The 26,752-nt window shown below is 44.5% G+C and overlaps 1 protein-coding gene across 1 annotated transcript in view; it reads right to left on the reverse strand.

Annotated features, from left to right (window-relative positions):
- Positions 1 to 26,752, reverse strand: part of PLEKHG7 (pleckstrin homology and RhoGEF domain containing G7) — a 32,322-nt gene that overhangs the window by 2,913 nt on the left and 2,657 nt on the right. Inside the window, 7 exon segments of the mRNA XM_075003252.1 lie at positions 8,678 to 8,800; positions 10,434 to 10,511; positions 16,773 to 16,907; positions 19,178 to 19,280; positions 19,883 to 19,978; positions 23,819 to 23,893; positions 23,895 to 23,969. Of these exon segments, the coding sequence (XP_074859353.1) occupies positions 8,678 to 8,800; positions 10,434 to 10,511; positions 16,773 to 16,907; positions 19,178 to 19,280; positions 19,883 to 19,978; positions 23,819 to 23,893; positions 23,895 to 23,969 (685 nt within the window).

The raw sequence follows: 26,752 nt of genomic DNA on the forward strand, positions 1-26,752 counted from the left end.
CAATATTTTTCCTTCTAAAAAAATTGTGTGTATCACAAATACTAAGGTATTTGAATAGTATTTAGATTGTAGGTATATTAATATTTATAACTTATTCATAATAGTATAGATGCTATGGTGCAACTTGTGCTGAAATAGAGACACAAAAACACTCTTCCCATTTAAAAAACTGTCAACTGTTACTTATTTTTATTGTCCAGTAGTTGTCTGTAAAAATAGCAACTTTATAACAAACAAAGTTAAAAATATTTTCCCAAACCTAATTTGTTTTCCATTTCTTTATCATGAAGATGTTTTAAGCTTTAAGGAAGGGCAGTCCTTTTCTGAACAATATTCATGATCATCATCATCAACAACCAGGGCTCAGCACCTGTTGGTGTCTGATGTGTCTCTCACTATTTCCATCCATCTTTCCCTGTCCAGTGTGGAGTGGCGTAGTTTCTGTAGACTAGCTCTGCACCAATCTACTATATTATCTACCCATTCTCTGTGGGGTCTGCCTCTCCTATTGGAATGGGCTGTTGCCTTCAAACTCACTATTGCTTTCTCTATTTTAGTCACTGTTTCCTTCTTATGCTCTAGATCATGCATCACGTTGCATCCCAGATATGTGAATTTCTCTATGTTCTCTAGTTCAATCCCATCTACACTGATCTTATCTCCTATCTCCTTATTTCCAAATACCATGGTTTTTGTTTTATAGATAGTCCTAATCAGTCTATGCTGCTTCCTCTGCTTGTTTTGCACCTGCACCATATTTGCTAGCTTCTCCTCATCTTCCTCAGTGATAATGATACCATCCATGAACCTCAAGTTGTTAATTCTTATCCCATGCACAGATATCCCTTCTACTTCTTCTTGATGATGTCCATCACTCTCTCTGCATGCGTGATGAAGATACTTGGTGATATTGGATCTCCTTGTCTCGTACCTCTACTCATTTTAAACCAACTTCCCAATTCTCTGTATGGTCTCACCACTGCCTCCCCTTTATCACTGATATCCTTCAACAACCATATCAAACTGCTATCCACCCCGTACGACTCCAACACCACCCAAGTCACTTTCTGATTGCCTGTGTGGGTTACGTGCCAGTCCCAAGTCTGGATAGAGGAGGAGGGCTGGTCAGATGAATGACGATGTGCTGACCGTGAAACAACAATATGAATGAAATGTGATGCCACAATGACTAAATGATAAAAGATGCCGCCTTGGACGCTACCTAGATAAACAAGGTCTGAGATACCCATCAAATGATCAGGGTTGGGTCAATAAGTTGGCTACCAAAAGAAAATTACATGAACAATATTGCCCTTTCTATATTTGTACAAAATAATGACACTAGCTATCCTTTTTTGGCCGTTATATTGATGTTTTGTTTTGGATTTGTACTTATTTTTTAATTTTCATATTTAATTATAGGGTTACTAACTGTCTTCTTATCAGAAGGACATTAGTTGTTCACTCAGATAATTTTCTCTTGTTGTGTTTTGTTCTTTGTAAAATAAAACATCTAAAAAACTAACATGACATGAAGCAATTTTTCAGCGTGAACTCACCCCACTCTAGACCAGTGTGTATGTGTTCCATCAATACACTCCAAGCCCAAAAGTGTTCTATGGCCAAATTAGCTTGGGAAATGCTGGTCTAATCCTGTATCTGCTCTTTGATTTCAGTGCAGAGCACAGCCTTGCTTTGTTTTGATCCAGTTTTCAGTGGCATGCACAGCAGACATTTCTGTATCCCACACCACGCTCAATAGTCTCCTAAATGGTCCCCACTGCACAATTCCCTCTGACTTCAGTGCAGCCTGGTTTTCCATCCTGTGCATGTAGGGCTGAGAAGTCATTGTGGAGAGTTTCCCTTGATCCTTGCATTTTGGGCAGCAGTTTCCCTACTAAATCCTCTCTCCCTCCCCGCCGTGCCTGGGGTATGAACTGGATAGAATTGCAATGTTGAGCCTTGGCGTGGGCCCAATTAACATTTCATTAATATTTTTTTATTCCCAGCTTACATGAGGGCAAATGAGATCAGAACTTGACCCACTGATTTTGTGTTTAGTACTCTTAGGAAGACAGGGCAAAACTCAGTGTTGAAATGGTGGGATGGGACCTAGTCACTGCAAATGATGTCCCTGATCCATGGCAGCTTTTAAAACCATATATCCCAGGGAGCAATGCAGAGTTCAGGCTGCTGAGACATGCCAGTCGGGTCTAAATTCACTGTATGTGAAGTACCTTTTTGATAACCGCTTATCTAGTTCACACAGTTTGCTTTGAAATAGTGTGATTTTTATGTAGCATTTGATCTCATTAAATGCCTTTCATCAAAGGGCCAATTGGACCTCAAAATACTCCTGGGAGATTCCAGCAGGTAAGTGTTATACAATCCTCATACTGCAGCCAGGAAAAATGAGCCACAGAGGCATTAAATTACTAGCCCAAATCAGTGAGTCATGCAAATCCATAGCAGCACTGAGTATAGAACTCAGAACACAACCCTTACTTTTGTAATCTATGGGAGATACTGCTCTTCCATTTTAAAGATGACATTTTCTGAACTACTGTAAGAGACTGTTAGGTCACAGTAGTAATGACTAGTAACAGAGAGGGAGCCGTGCTAGTCTATATACTATCAAAACACAAAAGCAGTCAAATAGCACGTTAAAGACTAACAAAATAATTTATTAGGTGAGCTTTCGTGGGACAGATCCACTTCTTCAGACCATAGCCAGACCAGAACAGACTCAATATTTAAGGCACAGAGAACCAAAAACAGTAATCAAGGAGGACAAATCAGAAAAAAATTATCAAGGTGAGCAAATGAGAGAGCAGATGGGTAGGGGGGCTTAGGGTCAGGGTGGCTGTTGGTGAGAACACTCCAGAAGGTCCTAGGTGACGGGCCTATTCTCTCCTACAGACAACCTCCCAACCTCATGAGGATTCTCACCAACAGCCACAGTCTATACTGCAGGAACACCAGTCCTGGGACTTTTCCTTGCAACAAAGCCTGCTGCCAGCTTTGTCCACATATCTATTCTGGGGATACCATCACTGGACCTAACCAGGTTATTCACAGAATCACGGGCACATTCTCATGTTCCTCAGCTAACATCATATATGCCATCATGTGCCAACAATGCCCAGATGCTTTGTATATTGGACAGACTTCAAACTCCCTTAGACAAGTTAATGGGCACAAAACAGACATAAAAACACTCCAGATCCACGAACTGGTTAGTCAACATTTTAATGGAGTGGGCCATTCTGTTAATGACTTAAGAGTTTGCGTGTTACTGAAGAAAAATTTTCACACCACTCTTGAAAGGGAGACTGCTGAACTGTCTTTTATATTCAAATTCGGCACATTAACACATGGTTTGAACTGGGATGGGAATTTTCTGAGTCACTATGGCTGTGTCTACACTAGCTCAAAACTTCAAAATGGCCATGCAAATAGCCATTTCGAAGTTTACTAATGAAGCCCTGAAATACACATTCAGTGCCTCATTAGCATGCTGGCAGCCACGGCACTTTGAAATTGACGTGGCTCGCCGCCGCATGGCTCGTACAGACGGAGCTCCTTTTTGAAAGGACCCTGGCAACTTTGAAATCCCCTTATTCCTATCTTCTGGTAGGAATAAGGGGATTTTGAAGTCGGTGGGGTCCTTTCGAAAAAGAGCCCCATCTGGACAAGCCACATCAATTTCAAAGTGCCATGGCTGCCGGCATTCTAATGAGGCGCTGAATGTGTATTTCAGTGCTTCATTAGTAAACTTACGGCCATTTCGAAGTTTTGAGCTAGTGCAGACATAGCCTATAGGGGTTCGTTTGCATACTTGGCTTAATCTTATTCTTGACCTCCATTCTACCCCTCTACTTTCTGATTTGCTCACCTTGATTGTTTTTTTTCTGATTTGTCCACCTTGATTACTGTTTTTGGTTCTCTGTGCCTTAAATATTGAGTCTGTTCTGGTATGGCTATGGTCTGAAGAAGTGGGTCTGTCCCATAAAAGCTCATCTAATAAATTATTTTGTTAGTCTTTAAAGTGCTACTTGACTGCTTTTTGTTTTGATAGTAATGATTAGTGCTCTTTAGTGGAGTGGCTTATCTGTGTCTGTACAGAAGAATCCCTCCAGCTTTACTAGTGCAGTATTCTCAACAGAGATGGATCATAAGGAATTGCTAAGTTTAAATTCAGAGCAGCAATGTCAAAAGGCACATTGCTTCTTAGGTACCTTCAAAGGCAGATTTCCGCTATTTCACTTCTATCTCTAGTGCATAGCCCAGCTATCTGAGTATAGCTTTGCTTTAGGGCAGGCTTCCTAACATTTTGAGGGTAAGACAACTTATCATTGGGCTGATTAAGTGGCAGGCTTGAGGCTAGAATTAGACTGTATAATTGCAGGGCTCTTGTCTGCATGCAGAATTCTGTTCTGAAGAGAACTTCCTTACCATTGCGGAGGAATATTTTCTCAGTTAGCTGGACTGCTTTCTGGGATGAGACCTGCCTGCAGTAATATGATAGATGTGCTGTATTTATTAGATTAAAAATCAGAGCTTCCAACATTGATTGATTGGCCACTGCATGTCAGTGTAGCCCAATAAGAATACAGCTTGGAGAGCATTTCTGAAAATATTAAGCACTCAAAAGTTATCGGCATTGAACTCTATGTGAATGGCTGCAACTAAATTTCCATTGCTTCCATTAGCTGTTTTAATAAGCTCATATCTGTCTAGGACATTTACATTGTGGGCTGAAAATTTCCATTCTCTGTTCATTGTTTGAAGAAAGCAAACAAGCCTTCCAGGGGGTAGTTTTTTAAATCAGTGTCAGATCACAGACGGCTGCAGGAAAGCACTCTGGGGCTTGGGCATCTGTTTCTTTGCTTGCATAGCAGCTAGCACAATGGGGTTCCGGATTAGGTCTGTGGTCCTTGGCACTGCCACCCATACAAATAAAAGCTGCTGCAGACACAATCTGTGACAAGCAGCATGTGCTCTGGTAAGCTTGAGGGGGAGGAAAACAAGAAAATTAAGCAGCACTGGATTAAAAATTGCTTCTGGAATAATGGTTTGGCCAATTCATCAAATCCCCATTAACTATTCTTCCACGCATCATGAGAGGCACAGCGTTGGCTACTCTCAGAACATGGCAAAGAGAGCTTTAATGAGAGTGATTGTAAATAGCTCATGAAAAAGTGCAACCAAATTGTCTTCACAAGCTCCCTTAACATTGCAGGTAAGTAAACTCAGAGAAAACTTTTAATCCTGCTACTCAGAGGTGCATCTGCAATATTCTGTATATTCTATGATGTCACTTTTAAAAATACTCCCAAGCCCCCTCTGTTATATTGTTTGGAGTCACCGAGTTTAGGAAGAAATTGGTTGAATGCTGAGAGCTGCTTTCCCATACATTCCATCTCACACTATATGCTAGAGCCTACCAGAATGGGCTGCGCTAACCTCCCAATGATCTAACTCAGTTACTATGACAACAATCAGACCTAGCACTACAACAGCCCAATATACAAGGCCCTCCCACATGTCTCCTTTTTATTTTGCCAGGGCACAACTCTCACTATGTAATCCTCTGTGCCAGTGGTTCCCAACCTGGTGTCTGTGGACCTAGGGAGGTCCACAAGGGCACTGCAGAGGGTCTGTGAAAAATTGAAAGATATGTAAAAATGATCAAAGAAAATAGAATTGGCTTTGATGGGGTCTTTGAATGGTTTGGAGGTAGTTATTGGGGGTCTGCATTAGTGACAAGGTTGGGAACCACTGCTCTGTGCTGCTGCCGATGGATCAGACTTACAGAAAACCCTCTCCAGCAGCTTAGAACTCACCACTGCAGCCAACTCAATGGGACATAGACGTCACAATCTACTGGTGGAACCTGGGTCTGTCCCAGAAAAGCTCATCATTTCATAAATAATATTGTTAGTCTTTAAGGTGCTACAGGACTGCTTTTTTGTTTTGTGAAAATACAAACTAACGTGGCTACCTCTCCAAGACTTACTAACCTTGTTAGGCACAAAAATTATACAAAAATGCCTTTGCTAAAGCTTAATTCCAGAAGGAATCAGCTACAGTTATAAAAGTTCTGCAGTCTAACACCAGTACTAGCCAGTTATTTACTTCTGAAAATCCCATTACCAGGCCATGAGGGAGTGCAGATGGGCTCTGTAATATCAAATCCCAGATCATAGGCAGGAGAATCACCCATTGCTTAAAAGTTCCCAGGTGGATCCTCACAGGCTTCAGTTCCCACTACTACCTTTTCAAAAACATTTGATGTGGTAGCTCACATCTATCAAGTTGTCCTGGCACTAGGTCCAGAGTTCCTATTGCTGAGTTTGGTGCAGTGCTAGCCCAGATGTCTAGTACACAAAAAAAGCCTGTGGAAAAAAAATTGCTTGCATTCCATAAACTACCAGCACAGGGCTGAATAAGGACTTAAAAGTCAATTCTGGAGTGACCCTCTCAATGAGCAAGATTGACAAGACATAGGTGCATGACACTACACAAGATGTGTTGCAGAACACCATGATACGAAAAAAGGGTTTTATGTATATATTTAGTTAGAGACTGAATAAAAAGCCCCTCTGAGCTATCATGGAAAGACAAGGATTCAGATAGTACAAGTCCTTCTGATCCCCAAGGATTGCCAACTCCCCACCACAACAAACCAGGATCTTCAAAGGTCATATTTCACTGTTGACCTGGAAGTCAGCCACTTGTGAGGAGAAATTATCATATTCACATTTGTAATTGAATTTTGGATCAAAGTCAGAATATTAACTATAAAGTACTGCCAATCAGCTACAAAAGTTAAATTCAATATTGTTGTAGCTCTGTTGACTTACTTGTCTTAAACCCTTGTGTGCTGAATAGAGCATAGGCCTTCTACAGGTCTCTTCCACTTCACTCTGTCTCAGGACAAAACTTCTAGCTGGCTCCAGGTGCACCCCAGTTGTTGTCCTTCAATCTCAGTAAATCTTTGCTACGTTGTCCAAGGTCTCCCACTTTTGTGTTTTCCTTGTAGGTTCCATTTGAGAGCTTGATGGACTTTGCTGGATGATGGTTTTCTGAGAGTTTCACCCAGACATCTCCACTTTCTTCTCTTGTTTTGAGTGTCAAATGGTTCTTGTCCTGCTCTGTTCCAAAGCTCCTCATTTGTGACAAAATCTTGCCATTTGATGTGAAGGATGTACCTTGGGCATCTGTTTATAAATGTCTGTAGCTTGTGTTGGTCCTAAGTTATTAACAATGGTGGATGAGGTAATAACTTTTATTGGACAAGCTTCTGTTGGTGAGAGACACAAGTTTTGAGATCACGCAGAGTTCTTTTTCAGAGCTGGATAATCTATCCCACCTTGCACGTCACTGGGATGCTTGAAGTACCTTTACCAGACCAGAAGAAAAGCTCTGTGTGAGATATTCATCTTGTCTCTTTAAGAATGAACTCCTTAAACTTAGCACCCAGGACAAAAATTGATGCTGTTAATTGCCACTAATCAGAACTCATAATGAGTACAGCATATGAAGGAACCTTTAAACTTACAGTCTTTGGCTCAGATCAAAAGCCACTACATTTGTCATGTGATATCATTATCCCCATTATTATTATTTATTGTTAAGTACCAGTGATGTGTCCGGCATTTGTACAAGACACAAAAATGAAGTCAGTCCTTTCCCCTGGGGAGTTTTCACTCTAAAACACAGTTGCAGAGGAGACAAGACACATGAAGAGACCAGACAGCGAGTTAAGTTACAGTTTAATGAGTTAGACTGAATGGCTCCTTTCCACGGTGGTAGAGGTGTGTTCTGGGAGGATTAGGGTTTGTGCATATTGTGGAAGAAGTGAGCCTTTAGGAAGAAAACTGAATGGGAAGGAAGTGGGGACCTGGTGCCCAGTGATACAGAGGTGTCCCATGCACTGAGGAAGCATGGGAGATGGCACAGAGACAGGAATGGTGGAAATAAACAAGTGGGGGTAGTCAGGCTATCTTCATTAATGGATTTTTTTGTGTGTGGGGGGCGGCATAGGCAGGGCAGAGAGAGAGAGACATAAAATCTAACACTTTGATGACATGGTTCCAGCTCTGTTCTAGCTTTTACATGGGTACTATCTGTACAGATGAAGTACTGTATGCTGGCAAACATTACATTTCACTCAAAACAAAAAAGGCATCATGTAGCACTTTAAAGACTAACAAAATAATTTATTAGGTGGTGAGCCTTTGTGGGACAGACTCACTTCTTCAGATCATAGCCTTATTGGAACAGATTCAATATATAAAGCACAGAGGTCCAAAAATTGTTAACAGTTTTTCTGATTTGTCAACTTTGATATCAAGGTTGGCAAATCAGAACAGCAGAGGGATGGCGGGCGGGGAGTGGGGAAGTTAAGAGTTAGATAAAACATCAAAGTATGTAAGTGTCCTTATAAGGGGTCAGGTAATTGCTGTCCCTGTTCAAACCACGTGTTAATGTGTAGAATTTGAATATGAACATTAGTTCTGAGCATTCCCTCTATAAGACGGTTGTTAAAGTTCCTTTTCAGTAGAACACAAACTTTCAAGTCATTAACAGAATGGCCCACTCCATTAAAGTGCTGGCTGACAGGTTTGTGTATTTGGAGATTTTCTGATGTCTGTTCTATGTCCATTCATACTTTGTCGAAGAGTGTTTGCAGTCTGTCCTGCCCTCACACCACTGTCTTTTACCAAGGACTGCAGCACAAGAGAAAAGGAAGGGCATACAGTTATTACGCCTCTGTCTGAGCCCCCATATTTTTGAAAATGGGTAAGAAAAGCGCTTGATTAGATATTGTCCAAACTCCCATGAATTATATTATTAATGATCTCTCACAACTTGTTTCCTCTGTAGAATGTTCTCAGAGGCCCCACATATAAACTAAACCTCAACATAAAACATGTTTTCTGTCATCACTTGAACAACCTCCAAAATAAGCAGCTAACCTGCACATTAAAACTCAAAGCCAAGCCCAAGTACACCAAACAAACAATAGTAGGTATTTTCCAAATGCCTTGTTTACCACAGGTAACGGTCTTCTTTTCACGTGGGGGTTTATGGCTGCTAGAAAATACCCCAAGTATAGAATCCTGTGCTGGCCATATGGCTGGCTGGGTACTGACATCTGTAATAAGAAATTCCAAATGGCCACCCGTGATGCAGCACATCTGACACGTGGGGCAAACCCTTCCCAAGTGCCTGCATGTGTGGTCAGAGCAGTCCTCACCTTTCCAGAGTGTACCTGTTAGGGGTCTGATTTGTCTTGTGTACCCCAACTTTCACCTCAGTTAAAAACTACTGGCTTACAAAATCAGATATAAAAATGTCAACACACACCATTACTGAACAATTGCTTACTTTTTCATTTTGCCTGCATGAAGCATTACTTTGTATTGACTTCACTAGTGCTTTTTATGTAGCGTGTTGTAAAACTGGGCAAAAATCTAGATGAGTTGATATACCCCTGGAAGACCACTTTGTGCTCCCATGGTCTATGTACCTCTGTTTGAGACCCTCATGACTGGGACTGGGACTGTCATAGTGTTGCTGGCATAGACTCTAATCTGTGCCCTTTCAAAACCTATAAAACATGACAACTGCACTCTGTTAAAAAACACTTCTAATTCAACTGCAATAATCTATTGCATTATAGCATGTTACCTTTGCTAAGCCATTACACGAGCTTCATAAATTTCATTGACTTTATGGTCTGAGACACTGGGGCCTCAAATGCCGAGAGCCTGTTTGATGGTAGTGAATAATTAATAATACTTAGCTTTTATGTAGCATGTTTCATCAGCAGATCTGAAAGTGCCTTTCAGAGGAGGCATTGTTACTCCCTTTTTGTGCATGGAGACGGCAGTGGCAGAGCCAGAGGTAGAATCCAGAGCTTCTGAGCATGTTGCTGTTCTTCCATGAGGTTAATGTTTTCACTGTTTCCCTATGCTTTTCTGCATTAACTCCCAAAGATTCTGATTTCTGACACCTTTTCTGTAAAAGGCTGCAAGTTTATAGGATTGTTACATACCATTAAGTGCACAGCACACTTCAGAAGAGGTGGTTGGCTTTGGAGAGCCAATAAGTTGGATACGGGCATTGGGAAGGGATGTTAAAGGAATTAAACAAATATCCAGTAATGAACAGCTTGTGCACCATATCGGTTCTCTTGCATCACTTCTTTATGCACATCTCCTGCCATTTAAACTGCTCTGAACTGCTACTATGCTGTTTTACTGTTTGCTATTTATATAAAATCACTCTCACTATCCTTCATATTCATTATTCCACTTGCATTTTTCTCTTACAAATAATTCTTTCAATATACTTGCAAAAGTATTTTCTAGGCTGCAAAAGACACATACATTATGTGTGACTGTTTCTGGCCATTGTTACCTTTTTATTATGTTTACCTTTGGTACTTAATAGGAAATCATTGAATAGAAAGAGGTAGACATCAAGGATCCTTGTACATTCTGAAGAGAAAAAGAAAACAGTAGCATGATGGTTTTGAGGCACTGAAATTTCTGTTCTAAAACAGATTTGTGTAATGTGACACATTTTAAGCAGGCTTCTGAATCTGGCATTCTACCACTCTTCTCTTTTGTATTCTCACGTGCTTTAGACTTGAAAGGCATTTTGCTTCGTCATTCTGGCCATTCATAATTGTGGCTCATTGCAGCTGTATTATCCTAAAGACCAGCAGTTTCTCATTGACCGAATAACTCAGATCATATTTAGAATGTCTTTGAACACAGCTACAAAGAGCACCGTGCTGTCAGCTACACAACTGATTTATAGGGCACTAGGGAATACAAACCCTGTGGCTATGGCTATACTATTACAAATATAAATATATCCTGAAATAGCAACTCCATGGCTAAACACTGTGCTTGACATAGAAGTGCTGTTTTGAGTGCAGTATTCCATTTCTGGTACCCGTCATTGTGAGAGGGGTAGCATAAACCTTGAAATAGCCCCGTATTTCAAATTTTGGTGCCATTTGGATGGCACCATGTTTGAAATAAGGTAGTTTGAAACACCTTGTGCAATTTGCATTGCATAAATTGTGTAAGTTATTTCAAGTTATGGGTACAGCGTAGCCATAGCCTCTAGCAATTGCAGAGGAAAAATTTTAGCTTTCATCTGGATCCCTTAAAAATAGCTGTACAAAATTGTATCCTACTGTGCCCACACGATGCCACTCAGATTTTTGTGTTTGATGGCATTGGGAAGGTATTTCAGTAATAGGGTGACCACACTGACCTATGGCAAATACGGAACACTGGCCTCAGGGATGGGGGCGGGGCTGCTGTCCCATTTCAGGGCTCCTTCATGATGGGGGCTGCTGTTCCAAGGTGAGGCACCAGGGATGGGGGCTCTGTAGCCTTCAATGGGGAGGCGCGAGGGATGAAAAGGAGTGGAGGATGGGGCTCCAGAACCCCATGGTGGGAGGGTGTTCCATAGCCTCCAGCAGGAGGGAAAAGGCAGGGAATGAAGCAGAAGGTGCCTCCCTGAAGCGTGAAAGGCCAGCGAATGAGGCAGCCAACCCATGGAGGTGCTTCCTAGCAGCTGGAACTGCCTCCCGTAAATGTAGGGCACCAAGGAATGAGGCAGCTGCCCCGTGGTGGAGTTTGCTGGCAGCAGGGTCTGCCACCAAGGGGTGCCACGGAATGGGGCAGCTTCTCTGCAGCAGAAGCTGCTGCCACATGGCGCAGAGCTCTGGGGAAAAGGGCAGCCACCCAGTGGAGGAGCTCTCTGCCAGGAGAGGCTGCCACCCCATAATTGGAAAAAGACTCAACATGCCAGGGAACAGGAGCCCCGCAAAATCTGGGATAATTTAGCTATTTTCTTACTGTCAGGACATCTGTGAGATGCCTTAAATAAGGGACTGTCATGGTAAAAACAGGACAGATGGTCACTTTGTTCAGTAACTATACAGAATAGAGGGGACTCAACTTCCTTCAGTAACTTGACAATAAGAGAAAAAAAAGAGTGAAACCAAAGCCTTTTAAGGGCATGCTAGTTTTTGTAAGTATGTTTTGAAGTTTTCATGGTGGAGGTTTTGGCTCTGATTGGGGCTGGCAGGTGTTCTGGGAGTGTAAACAATGAGTAATCATGTACCAGAAACAAAGGTGGTGGTTTCATAGGGGAATAGGGAAGTCCAAAGCACAAGGAATGTTGCAAGTCACTTAGATCTCTGGGAGTCTGTTAGATTGAAATCCCAGTGTTTGGGGCTTGCACCTCAACCCATTGTTAGGGCTCCCTTAACAGGTTTCCAACCCACTTTTTAATAAATTCCTTGCATGGGCCTGTCTTGCTATTGTACTGTCTTCCAGAATCACTTCCTTTCTCGTCTGTGAGCCTTATACTTTCCTGCCCTTGTCTCTAGTCTGTCCCTCTTCTCTCTTACCAGTCTTATTGTACAATGCTTAGTAGTTACATTGGGTCCAGCCTACACCCTTTCATGCAGTCACTGGCAACTTGCAGCGCTCATCATCATTTTATCTCTGGTGTCTTCACCCTGCTTGTTGATGCCCTAGATAGGAGCACTCAGAAGGGCCAACCTGGAATAAAAGGTGAACTTCAGAAGCTTTCTTTGTCTTGAAATGAACAACATCCCAAAATGATGAATTGATGTACCCAGTTTGTGTGCGTGTGAGCGTGCGTGCGAGCGTGCATGCGTGCGTGCCTGCGTGCGTGCTGGTACCGTCATTTCTTTCCAGAGCAGGCTGGGAGCTGGAGCCCCCATCACCTCACAACAGCACGAGGCTGGGAGCCAAAGCTCCCATCTCCCATCACCCTCAGCAGCACTGGGCTGGAGCCAGAGTCCCTGAATCCCACAGCTGAGTGGGACTGGGAGTTGAAGGAACAGAGTTAAAAACAGTAGAGGAGTTCAAGTACCTTGGCAGTGTGATAGCCAATGATGGCTCCCTTGACAAAGAAATCAATGCCAGAATCTGCCAGGCCAGCCAGGCACTAGGATGTCTGAGAGTGCGAGTGTTGAATCAGCACAATGTCAGACAGTCCACTAAAGTGAAAGTGTACAAGGCTGTAGTCCTGACCAGTCTCCTGTATGACTGTGAAACCTGGACCTTGTACAGAAAACATATAAAACTGTATTTTATGTAGACTCCATGGTCCAGGTCCCTAACTGTGTGGCTGAGGATGCATGTGAAAAAGAGGTTGAATAACACTGGGGCCAGCATGCACCCTTGCTTCACACCACTGGATATCTCAAATGGATCTGAGGACTGGCCATTTGAAAGAACAAAGCCAGCCATGTCATCATGGAACAGGCGTATGAGGTTAATGAATCTTCTCAGGCAGCCAAATTTTGACAGTCTAATCCACACGGCTTCTCTGTTGATGGTGTCAAACACCTAGGTCATGTCTATAAAGACAGCATACAGATCCAAGTTCTGCTCTATGCACTTTTCTTGGACGTGATGAACAACAAAGATCATGTCAATGGTGCTGCGGCCTGGGCAAAAACCACACTGTGCCTCTGGTAGGGTCTCCTCTGAGATGCTGGTGATCAGACGGTTGACGATGACCTGACCCAAGATCTTCCCAGCAGTACAGAGAAGGGAGATGCCCTGGTAATTTCCACAGTGAGCTTTGTTGCCCTTGTTCTTCAAGAGCAAGATGATTGTGGAATCCTTAAAGTCTTTGGACATGTCTTCTTCTTCCCAGATGCTGATCAGGATGTTGTGAAATGCTTCAAGTGACACTGGTCCTGCCACTTTGAAAATTTCAGCAGGGATACCGTCCATCCCAGGGGCTTTGCCGGAGCTTGTCTGGCTGATTGCCTTTTTGACGTCATCCATTGTAGGGGGCAGGTCAAGACTGTTTATTGTGGGTTTCTGGGGGATCTGGTCTAGGGCCAAAGGGTCAACAATGGAGGGTCTGTTGAGAAGGTTGCTGAAGTGCTCTCTCCACCTATTGCTGATGCTGTTCTTCTCCCTCAGAAGGGTCATGTCATCTGAAGACAGGAGAGGTGTAGTACTTGGCTTTGAAGGTCCATATATGGCTTTGATAGCACTGAAGAACATCTTGGAGTTCTTGGTGTCAGTGTAGTGTTGGACTTCATCAGCTTTACTCTCCCACCACTCATCTTTCATTTTGCGAAGTGCTGTTTGTGCCTGGCTCTGAGGATGTTTGAAATGATGATGTTTGGAGGTTGAGGACTGATCGTTTTGCCATAGCAGAAATGTGTTCTGTTTTTCCTCTAAGATCTTCATGATGGCTTCATCATTTTCATCAAACCAGTCTTGGTGAACTCTCTTTTTCAGTCCTAGTGTTGACTTGGCTGACTCCATCACCAGGGTTTTGAAGTGGTCCCACTTTTGTGCTGGGTCTTCAGTCAGAGGTCCATGGGACGTCAGCACTTCGTCCAGGCAGGCTGCAAATTTCTCACAATGACCAGAATGCTGCAGCTTCCCAAAGTTGAAGGAGGGTCTGACAACCTTGAGCTTCTTGTGGTGCAGTGGTGTGATGTGCAGCATAAGGACTGATTTGACAAGCCTATGATCAGTCCAGCACTCAGCTTCCCACATGGCCCTGGTGATCTTAACATCTCGAATGTCCCACCTGCGACTGATGACATAGTCAATCAGGTGCCACTGTTTTGATCTTGGGTGCATCCATTTGGCCTTGTATTATCGGCTTGCCTGAAGAGAGTGTTGGTAATCATCAGATTGTTTTCTGCACACAAGCTCAGCAGAAGGCAGCCATTGGCATTCATGTTACCAACACCATGATGCCCCGGCACCCCTTTTCAGGTCCTACAGTCCATGCCAACCCTGGCGTTGAAGTCACCCAACAGGAAAAGCTTGTCACTAGGAAGAGTTGCTTTCACAAGATGGTCAAGGTCCTCATAGAAACTTTTTTTTGCTTCATCGCTGCTAGTCAGTGTGGGGGCGTAAGCACTGATGACTGTAACGTGGAGAGAGGTGTTGAGAGGGAAGCGGAGCTTGATCAGACACTCACTGATGCAAGCTGGTAGGTCAGGAAGCTGGTGCAGAAGTGATGTCTTGATGGCAAGTCCCACTCTGTGGATTCTGTCTTCATTTTTTGGACTGCCTTTCCAGAAGAAGGTGTAACCTCCTTTTGGTTCGCATATGGATCCTTCCTCTGCCAGTCTGGTCTTGCTCAGGGAGGCTATGTCAGTCCTCTTGCTATGAGGGTTGTTCTTCTCTCAGGTCTCATAGCATTCTTTCTGTCCAAGAGGGTCCGAATGTTCTATTCTGCAAATATCAACTTTCTTTTCACTGTTTTTCAACTGCTGTGATGGTAAAACTGCCAGCTGCGGCATGCTGGCCATTTTGGTTGGGACAACAAATTTTTGAGATGCCTTTTCTGGTCCCCTCCCTCATTTTGAGGTTGAGCAGTGCTGTTTCTAAAAAGGCCTGCTCAGTCGCCTGGGACGCTGCCAAACTCCTCTGTTGTCCTGGGGTCAGAGTCGAACAACCAAAGCCCACAGGCTGCCTACGTGCAGGTTAGTAGCTACGACTCCCAGTGGTCACCTCCACCTGTTGCTTCGCCCCTCCATCATCGCCACAGGACTTTGAGGTAGACAGAAGTGATGAGAATGTGCAAAGAACCTGGGCAGGAGAATGTTTAAAGTGGAAAAGCCATTGCATGGGGCAGTTCCACTCTCTCGACTTCAGAAACCTGGTTCCAGTGGTACGAAAAGTTGTCATGGTGGGACTTCCGAGGCTGCTGTGGATGGCCTTGCCGTCTTTGGTGCCTTGTCATGCCCTTTTCTCTCTCTGGTCATTGGATCTTGCTGTTGATCTCATCCGTCCAATCCGCCGGGGCTGGCTATGCATGGTGGGATAGGCAATTCCCTATGTCACTGCAGGTTTCAGACCTGCCAGCTACCCTCACCTGGTTTAGCCCACATGTCGAAGTGGTTTATCAGGGTGTGGCCGCTTCATGCTACAGCTTCTCAGAGCCACAGGTGAGAGCTGGGTGCCAGGTGGGGACCAAAGGTGTATGAACTGTCCCTGAAGAGACATGACAAGTCCCCACACCAGAGGTGCTACCCCTTACTGGATCCCCAGACACTCAGCAACTGTACCGTAACACTTAAAGGCAGATTTTAAAAGGAACAGGAGGTCAATGAGTTGCCTCAGCAGAAAGAAGAACACGTTCACATGGAAAATCCGAATGTTCATCTGAATTTCTTTGGCTCATCCTGAGGAGTGGGGAAGGTGAACAATTTTGCACAGCCAATCTCAAAATCCAGCCAATAAGGCTGTAATATTTGCATGTAACCCATATTATTCTTGGTTTGGGGTACTTCTTCAGCTCCCTGGAGTAAGTAGTGTGGATCTCCCATAAATTGGAACAAGTGACATCCCAACTTCATAGCCAAGTGCAGTAGAAACCATTTGAACTTCCCAAAACACAGCCCCTGAATGTCAGAAGTGGAATGGAGGACTCTGGTTATTGCTAAAGGTGCAGCAGTGGCAGTGGGGAGCAGTTCTTGTCACCACCCTGAAGAACTTGTGTGAGTAAAGCTAAGCACGAAGAGGGTAACGCTAAGAACACCTGTGCACATATGTCTGCCTAGCATAGTGCAGCCTACTTTTGACGGGCATCTACATACTATCTGTAAATAATAACAACAATTTATAGCTACAATAATTAGAATAGAGACTTTAGACCACAGCAGGAACTAAATGAAAATTTTCTTTAAAGAAAAATTCCCAAGGATAACGTTTAAATACCAGCGAGTGCACTGCTTATCTCTGGGACAAAAAACCTTTTGTCACAATCCCAAATTGGAGCCCAAGTGATAAACTCCTGCAGCTGCCTAAGCTTTTGAAAATTGTTCAGCCATTGGACTTGAGCTTCAAGAGCTCCTGACAAATACAAAATATCAGTTATTCCCATGGTTGACAACAGTGGTCCCAAGCTTGGGAGATGTTGAATGCCCTTAACAGTGCAGTGGACATGGAAGGACTTGGGCCTAGACCCTCAAATGTATTTAAATTGTTACCCCTCAGTGAATTCAGTGGGAGTTTGTGTCATTCTTTACCCCAAAGTGTCATCCTGGACCCCCGCCCATATTCATCATTGTTGTATGATTATGATATCTTTTGTACAAAGTCTGACTTGTGAGGTATCATTTTAAAAGTCTCAAGCTGTTGGATTGTATGCCTTACCATTGGTGGGGAAGTTATTAAATTTTGCCATGTGCATTACTGAAATATGGTGTGACTGTTGGAAACTCCCACTGCCAGTCTTTCAGATACCACAGTGGAGTAGCCAGCCACACTGATGGCCCATTGAAGAGAATCCACTATCCCAGGAGCTGTGTATCGTGGAGATGTCTCAGGGAGAGACTAAATACAGTAGAAGCTGCTTGACCAGGGGTGGCACACCCCTATATCGTAAGCAAAGATCTTTCCAGAAAACTGGAAGGAACACTAAAAGAGGGGAAGTGACATCATCACTTGTCTTTGCTCCTGCCACAACTCAAGACAAGAGAGCACATCTGGAGGGCAAAGACTTTGAACTGGAGAGCATGATCCAAGGTTGGAGGTAAGTTCTAGCCTGCATACTGAAGACCAGTGACCTGTCTGTACCATCTGTCAGGGCAAGGGACTACTTTCACAAGGCAGTTAATTGGCAATGTGATTATTCAGTGACTGAAATGAAATGGGGATCCACTTGTGGTGAATCCAGTTCAGCTCCCTGTAAACCAGTGGAAAGTCTCCCTTTTACTTCAGGAGGAGATGAATCAATCCCACAGGTCAATCTTTGGTATGGATAACTTCACATTTCAGGCATTATACCATTTCCTAGTAATACATTCCATCATGATACCATCGGCTCTCATCAAGAAAAATCTCAACCCAGGGTTGCTCCAGAACCATTTCCTCTCCAGCAGGTGACTGTTGCCCTTAGATGCATGTCTGTTGGCCCTGTGAGACTCCTTGATGTCTTGAAGCTATTCAGAACCCAACTGCCCCTTGTGGGTGCAGGCTACCTGGCTATTACCCTGGAGCTGTCCATAAGAGTGAGCTCATTTTTCAGATTTAAACCAAACAAATCTGAAAGCTGACCGTTATTTAGTGTTTCCATAATGGTCTTGGTCTGTACAATGCTTAAGGTAATTAAAAGTGACGGGGCCCTTGCCCATGCAGTCTATAATTGCAGATATATATGGTGTAACTAAGAGCAGAATTCAATCACTCTTGCTCACTTTAGAAGACAGTAAACGATAACTTTTCAAGCTTGGCAAGAAGTTAGGTCAAGTCAATAGAGAGAGATACAGCTACATGCCATGGAAAAGCCGAGACACAAAGTAGCACTGTGTGAGGCTCTCAGTCTCTTCTTCCCAATTGGTTTCAGTTACAATAAAACAAAACGTATCTCAAGGGGTAGAAATAATTTTTCCCCCAATCAGCTGCTGTTTTAGTCCTACCCTGTGCACTCAAGGAGATTGTCTTCCCTTCCAGATGGGTCACAGAGATAGAAATAGTCAAAGGCCTGGTGGAAGGACGGAGAGGGAAGCATTCAAGTGTTCTCCCTCAGAGTTCAGTCTAAACCCTACCAACTCACTTCTCACAGGCTCACAAAACCATGCAAAAGCACTACACTGCTCTTTCATTATCTTCATGTGATTGGTGCTGTGAGCTTGATTTAAACTCATCTTTTTTCCTCCCCCTTACAAAGAGAGTTTAGGTGCAGAGCGAAGTAATAAGACACTTATCTTATTCTGAATGTGGTGCCTGTTAAGGCAGATTTGACCATGTGAATATAAACAGGGCTTCAAAGAAAGACAGAGCATAAGTGACAAAGCCACCACACTGACCTCTACAGTTCACACAAAACCCCCTTGAAGCTCCCATTCCTTGGCTGTGCCAACTTTTGTGAGTTTTGTGTAAGTCTCATGCTGTTTGATGTTCTTTTTGAAGCAGCAGCTCTCAGTCACGTGATTATATGAAAAGGTGAGCTTTCATTTTTAACAGTGGAAGCTTTTAGCTCTCCTGATTGCCAAGAGAATCCAAAAACTGTGGACTGAGTGCACCCTACAGGCTCAGAAGAAGACAAATAAAAAGAATCTCATGTTTATTATTTCTAATATTGCTTCTCTTTTAAGGGGAGCAAAACCAACACTTTCAGATTCCAAAATCTTCTCTCTGCTTCACGTTCTCCAAATAAAAGACAGCGGAGGTGTAATGAAGGCAGTAAATCTGATGTGTCTGGCAGGAGTTGCCTTGAAAATACTGCAAGACAAAAGAGTTAAATGTTTAATAAGATTGAAACGGAGGAACGTCAGAGTATAGGACAAAACAATGGGGTAAACAATCTACTTTTCCTGGTTTTTGTAAGATACATTTTGCCTGAAATTTGAGTGGAATGTGGAAACTCAGACTAAATCAGAGTAAATGTGCCAAAGAAAACTACTGTCTTAAAGACTCCTTCCACAGTTCTAGCATTTCTCTGGGCACCTGTAGTTTTGACACTTTACTGCAGGAAAAATAAAGTAGTTCATAAAAATGCCAAGCTATGGAAGAGTTTTGCATGGCCTTATATTTAGGAACATACTAAGGTACCCATGTGTGTTAGCGGCACTTAAAAATTTGTAGTGAAATCTTGGCCCCAGTAAAACCAGTGGGAAACTCATTTACTTTAGTGGGGCCTGGATTTCACCCACTGAGTGAAAGAAGTAATTGTATCTCTAAAGCTACCTTTGGACAGCTTTATTTCTCCTAGCATATGCTTTAGGAAGTCCTCAATAAAAGAGGCATGTCATCAAGAAAGCAGCTTCACAAACTTTCTGTGCTTCATTCAGAGTCCTGGTCAGAAATGCTCTGTAACATGTTACCTTTGTGAGTACAGAGATGAAATCCAGGGTGGATTGAGGACCAGTGTTCTGTGTTTACAATTTTGAAAAAAAATCAGTCACAAAACTGAGACTCACCTAGTCAAGGAAAGAAAAACAAATTAGTTTGCCTGGTCTTCTGAGCTTTATTTTTACCCCTAAATATTTTAAAAGTCCAGATCCTGCAATTGACACCAGACCCAATAGAGCGTGCTGCGTGCACCAAACACTGCTGACTGACTTTAAGCCATGGGTATGGTCCCTTTCAGAATTATGGCCTAAGTGCTTAAAACAAACCTGTTCAAAACACCCACTGAGGTCCTGTCGAGCTCTGTTTACCAAAAATGATGCAAGAGGATTACATTTTTCCAATTACATTTATTTTAGAACAGTAGCTACATAATTAATATGAATATTAAACACAAATTAACATTGGGAATTGCAGCATTACACTCTGCCCACTGATGTGAGGTGACAGAACACTTAGATGCAATGTGATTAGGGAGGTCTTCAAACTCATTTGGATAGTGACGGTAATTTATATTCAACCTCATTTCAATTTCCTGGAGATAATCACAAACATTTATTTAAAACTTCAAAAGGACTTGGATGTGAAAACTGACTTTTCAAGCAAGGCATTGTCCCAGAGGAAGCTCTTTGCAAGCCTTTTCACTTAGGTTCTAGTGAGCCTATCTGAATCTCCACATCTTGTGAGTCCACAGAAAAAAATGACACTGAAGTTTAGATTTCCCATGTAGCGGTACTGGGGCTTTTACCATATTCCTGTAGTGACAGAATCAAAAATAACACACACACCTTGATTGTACTCAAGTAACCGGAAATGAAAGCAGCTGCACTTCTACTTAAGTAACTTTTTGCATACTTTTTCTACCTCTGAGTAGGATCATCTCCTGACCGTCAGTCTCTACTAACTTATGCTGCCTCTCACCATTAGAGCTATAACAACAATACTTAGACCTCCACAGCTACGTCTACACTACAACACTCTGTCCACAGTAACATCTTTCAACAGAAACTCTGTCGACCAAAACTCTGTCAACTTAGTACATCTACGCACAACTTAGGAACTTCCTCAATCCCTATCCTCTAACCTAGGCCCACCTCAAACCTTTCTGTCTACTTCCACGTTGCTCTGTGTGCCCAGGCATGCTGGGTGGAGGAGTCCCACTAGATGGCTGAATTGCTGTTGGGCCAAGTTTTTGAGAGTATCCAACACTACCGTCCTTGAGCAAGCTGGAATCCCAACCATGCACACCCTCCTCAGGCAGAGGCGGCTTCGCTGGCTTGGCCACATTCACAGGATGAATGATGGAAGGATCCTAAAAGACATCCTGTACGGTGAGCTAGCCTCTGACAAAAGACCTCCCGGACGCCCCCAGCTGCACTACAAAGATGTTTGCAAGAGAGACCTCAGGGAAGTAGACATCAAGCCAGACAGCTGGGAGGAGCTGGCAGACGATCGCAGCAGATGGAGGCAGGAACTATACAAGGGCCTTCAGAAGGGTGAGTTGAGGATCAGACAGCTAGTAAAGGAGGAGCAAGCGCACAGAAAGCACAGCAAGGACCTGCCAGACATCCATTACATATGCAACAGATGCAGCAAGCACTGTCACTCTTGTGTGGGTCTTCACAGTCACAGCCGACGCTGCAAATGAGGATGCCAAACGGAACTACGAAGGGCGCGTTCCATAGTCTACGTAGACTGAAGGATGCTACTACTACTAAGTTTCTGAGAGGTGGGGGTAACATTTTCAGTCTCCCATCTCCTGGGTGAATTTCAGCGATGCTGAAAGACCACCAGGAATCTGAGGAATACTGAACACACTATATGTTGGGTGCTCAAGCTTGGCTCTTCAGGGTTGCACTGAATTACTGTGATTTCTACCAAACAATGTCCCCTCCCAATCAGCTAAAAATGAGCTCAGAGCTATAGATTATTGAATAGAATGGTCTTTATGTGAAAACAGGGCTAAAATGTTATCTAACCTAGCCCTGAATGAGTGAATGTGTGTGTGGGACTGTGAGCAGTATTAATGCTTACCCTTAACCCTGCTTTGCTCCAACCACTGTGAACTAATGATCTGAGAGCCTGAGGAAAAAAAGCTGCTGGAGGCAAAAACCCTTCACGGTCTCAAATCTCAACTGAGCTTTGTTGGAACAAGCGGTACATTTAGTAGTGAGGAATATTTAGAGCGGCAAGAAATAAATAAATAAAATGATGAGCGTTGTCTTTCGTAAGCAAATTTGTTTTTGCTGCTGGAGGATAATTAAAAACCGGGCTGGCCAGGAAGGTGTGGGAGAGTGCAGGCGGTGTCATTAGTGAACTACACATGGCCTACTACAGGTTGCACCTTCCTCGCCTGGCACCCTCAGGACTTGATCTGTCGCAAATGAGGGAATTTGCCCAAGGAAGGGAGGTCCCCAGCCTTGTCCACCCCCCACCTCCAGCCCTACAGGCCCCCTTACCTCTGGCCAGTCCCTGGCCCTGCTGGCTCCTCAGAGGCTGGCACCAGCCCCCACTGGGCTGCTGGCTTCAACCCTGGCTGGGCAGCCAAATGCAGCTCCAGCTGGGCTGCTGACACAAGCCCCCAACCGGGAAGCTGGGACCAACTGGGAAGCCAGATTCAGCCCTGGTTCATGGGAGAGAGCTCCAGCCATGGCCGGGGAGCCAGGACCAGCCCCTGCCTGGGGGTGGGGGATGGTGATGTGGGCTGCTGGCACTAGCGTGGGCCAGCTCCAGTCCCAGCAGGGGGGCTGGCACCAGGGACACGAGCGCCTGCACAGGGCCGCTGCCAGGCAGGGCTCCCAGCCAGAATTGCTATCCAGTAACACCAGTGGTCCTGCTGGATGATGAATGTTGCCAGACAGAGAATTCCAGTTCTGAGAGTGCGACTTGCACTGTATCCGCCTGCCTTTCTCTCTGGGTTCTTTCTCCACACTCGTCACCAAGGGACCTGGGTCTTGTGACACCTTCTTTCTTAGCTTGTAATTAGCTGTGTCCCTCAGCAATCCTCCGCTGCGTCCACTCTGTATGGATGTTTTTGGATTGTAGGACAGCTTCATCCTGACTTTTTCCAACTGTCTAATACTCTTCCCCCCTCCACTATTTCTGCACCCCGGCATGGAGCTCACTGTGCTCTTCCTCATACGTTTGACTGTGGAACCTTTTTTTTTCTATGTTTAAACTATATTTTCAGCCTGAAACACGCTTTTTAAAATGCAGTTCCTGCCTGGACCCTCTCCACCTTCCCTTCGTGAGGCAACTGATAGATGTGGTGAATGGGTGTGCATGTGAGTAGATCCTCATGATAGATTGGCCTTTATCACCTAGATAGGGATACTGCATGTGCCTAAACATCATTAGTGGAGCCTTACCGCAGCTTGTTCAACTTTGAAGATGCTCCTAATATGGTCCTCAGGGTATGGTCAGATATGATGCTATTTTTTTCTGCTGAGTGGGAGGGAAGCTTTAAATACTGGCCTTAATGCACATATTCAGCAGGGCAGTATGGATAACACAACCACATTAGTAGTTAATTCTCTTCCGGCTAAGCTGATAAGGTCTAGCGATGGTGAAAAGTAGAGCATTATCAGTCAGAGTGGGAGCTGAGATAGAGTGAAAAACTAAAATGGACTTTAAGGCTCTTATGAGTACAGAAGGCACTGAACCAAGCAAGATTGATGCAAAGCATGGAGAAAAGGTACACAGAGGGGAAAAAAATCATCAGGATGAAATGGACACCAGAGAATTGTGCAAACAGGTTTAGAAAACAAAATAGGAGGAATGCACAGCACAAGAGCTCAAGTAATTTCCATAGAGCGATAAGAAGGAAAGGTTATAGATGACTTTCTTCCTGCTCCAGTGATGGTGGGACAAGACACTTGTTTAATCTATTGGAAAAATAAACGCAAAGTTACCATCTTGAGAACCAGTAATTGATGCAGAAAGTAACTGCCTTTGCTTGTAAAAAGTTCCCAAACAGATTCTTTTTTGTTTCACTTCTAATGGCTCACCAATGTCTTTCTCCTCAGCCTCTTTAGTCCTCAGCATTTCCTGCCAAGTTTTATTCTATTGAATGTGGAAGGTGGAGGACGATGGAAAGGGTGGTGGAGGGGCAACGTGTTCATTCCATGTAAAATAGTTGACATAAATAAACTGCAATATATTAAAATACAGTATAATTAATAGAAATGCATGTCTGAACAGGCTCCTTGAAGTTGTCTGCACTGTGGCAGGACTAAATAAAGCTACAGTTCTCATCCTTCGTTTGGGTGTTTAATAGTAAAAAACATGTTGGTATTTTATTCTCGGGTATCATATAGCAGAGATAATAATATTAGTGTAGAATAATTCTTTGCATTTGTGTGGCACCACCCATCCAAGGATCTCAGGATGGGTTGCAAACATTGATGAATTTAATTACACATCATCCTTCTGAAGTTGAGATGTATTTTTAAATTTGCTTTAGGGGTTGTGAAATCAAGGAACAGAGACTTCAGTGGGTCCCAGCCTGGAGAAAGACACTTGAATTAGTTTTCCTTGAGCCAGCACACTAAAAATAGCAGCAAGGTCATTCCTCAACAGGCATGGGCTCATGCTATGCACCTGAGCTCTGACCAGGGGCTCAGGCAAGCTTGGGCTTGAGGCACTTCTAAGGTACAACATTCACAATGCTCTTTTTAGGGCACCAGCTTGAGTGAAGCATAGGTAAATCTCTACCCAAGCTGGGAGGCATGTTCTGAACTTCTGTACAGACATACCCTAAGTGACTAAGGTCACATGGACTATGTCTACGCAACAGCCTAGACTCAAAATAAGCTACTCAAGACAATTTCTAAACAGACTATTTTGGCCTGTGGTACAGTCTAAATGGCACCCCATGTTGAAATAAAGCTCTGTTTCGAGGCATCCCTTACTCCTTCTGTGAGGAGGTGTATAGAAATGCTGAAATAGAGCCCCCATTATTTCAAAAATATTATGAAAAGATGGGCACATTGCAAAGATGCAGGGCAGCTATTGTGGGATAACGCAGTATCCTGAAATAGCTCCTGCCATGTAGACATAGCCATGAAGTCTAGCAGAGCTGGGGATAAATCTCAAATTGTCTGACTTCTAGACTTGTGTTTTAACCACAGTACTAACCAGCTTCTGTTGCAACAGATCTTCCAAAATTTATATACAAATCTACCCTGCATGTAGATTGCCCAAGTTAAATTACTGGCATGGAAAAGTTCAATTTTGAAAGAAAGAAAGAAAGAAAAAGAATTTTGAGTCTAAGGCTGTGTCTACACAGGAGCCTACCATCGAAAGAGCAAAATCAAAGGCCAGAAATTGATATACCAGCTTTCAAAAGAACACGACCACACAGCAAAGGTGGATTGCAGTTCCGACCCACTATTTTGGAGACCCAGGCCCATTATTTTGAAAGGGAACGTCCACACCTGTATGAGTGCTCTTTTGAAAGAAGGGAGGCAGAGATGCTGCGGATGGGGTCGCATGGCCGCCAAGTCCGTCTGGGGCCTGCAGCCAGCCACCGCCTTAAAGGACCCCTCTCCAGTTCCCTCACCCTGCACTAGCCAAGGCCTGCCAAGCTGCCAAGAGCAACACAGACCCCAGTTCAGCACCACCATGACCAACGACACCCTGCTCCTCACACTGGATGCAGACTTCACGTGCACTGTTGCCCACATTGTCTGTATGGTCACCGCAGCCAACCCCGTCCTCCTTGGGAGACAGAACAGCCCCCCTAGAGGACATGGAGACCACCCAGCCTGCACCCCACCACTGGCACCCTGGTGCCTGTGGAGCCACCCCAGCAGCATGGACTGGTGGGAGCAACTGTGTCTGGGGCAATGGGATGATGCCACCTGATTCCAGAACTTTTGCATAAGCCGGGACAATCTTCCAGGAGCTGTGTCACTGGCTGGCATTTGCATTGAGGCATCAGGACACCACCATGGAGCCTGCGCTTCCCCTCGAGAAGCGAGTCGCCATTGCGGTGTGGAAACTGGCCACTCTGGACTCCTACCGCTCAGTGGGCCACCAGTTCAGGGTGGGCAAGGCCACTGTTGGAGCGGTGCTCATGGAGGTAAGCTGGGCCCAGGGCACACTCCCACCATAGGAAGGGGGGCCCATGGGCACAGGGCCCCTTGGGTGGTTGCTGGCTGGGGTGGGGAGGGGCTGGGAGGTGCTCGCTTGCCAGGGGGGTTGGCAGGGGGTCACTGGCTGGGGGGGCAGGAGGGGGACACTGGCTGGGAAAGGGTCGCTGGCTGGGAACACCCTGCCCACCCCCTCATGAGAGTGCATGGCCTTCCTCCCATGCAGGTTGTCTGTGCCATGAACGCCATGCTCCTGCACCGGGTCATCTGCATCAGGGACCTGGACGCCATTGTCGAGGGTTTTTCCTCATTGGGGTTTCCGAACTGTTTTGGTGCCCTGGATGGGGTGCACATCCCATCCATGCCCCACCACACAGTACCGGCCGCTATATCAGCCGGAAGGGCTACCACTCAGTGGTCTTCCAGGTCCTGGTGGACCACAAAGGCCAGTTCATGGACATCTACGTGGGCTGGTCAGGGCAAACCCACGATGCCAGGGTGTTCCTCAAGTCCGGCCTGTGCCAGCGTATGGAGGCTGAAACCTTCATCCCCCAGCAGGAGATGCTGGTTGGGGACACCACCATACCACTATGCATGGTTGCAGATGTGGCATACCCCCTACTGCCGTGGCTGATGTGGACCTATATTGGCCACCTCGACCGCAGCAGGGAGGCCTTCAACACCCACCTCAACCAGGGCCAGCATGTGGTCGCGTGGGCTTTTGGGCTTGCCCGCCTTGAGATGGGGATGCAC

Source organism: Carettochelys insculpta, chromosome 1 (assembly GCF_033958435.1).
Source record: "Carettochelys insculpta isolate YL-2023 chromosome 1, ASM3395843v1, whole genome shotgun sequence".
Classification (NCBI taxonomy): domain Eukaryota; kingdom Metazoa; phylum Chordata; order Testudines; family Carettochelyidae; genus Carettochelys; species Carettochelys insculpta.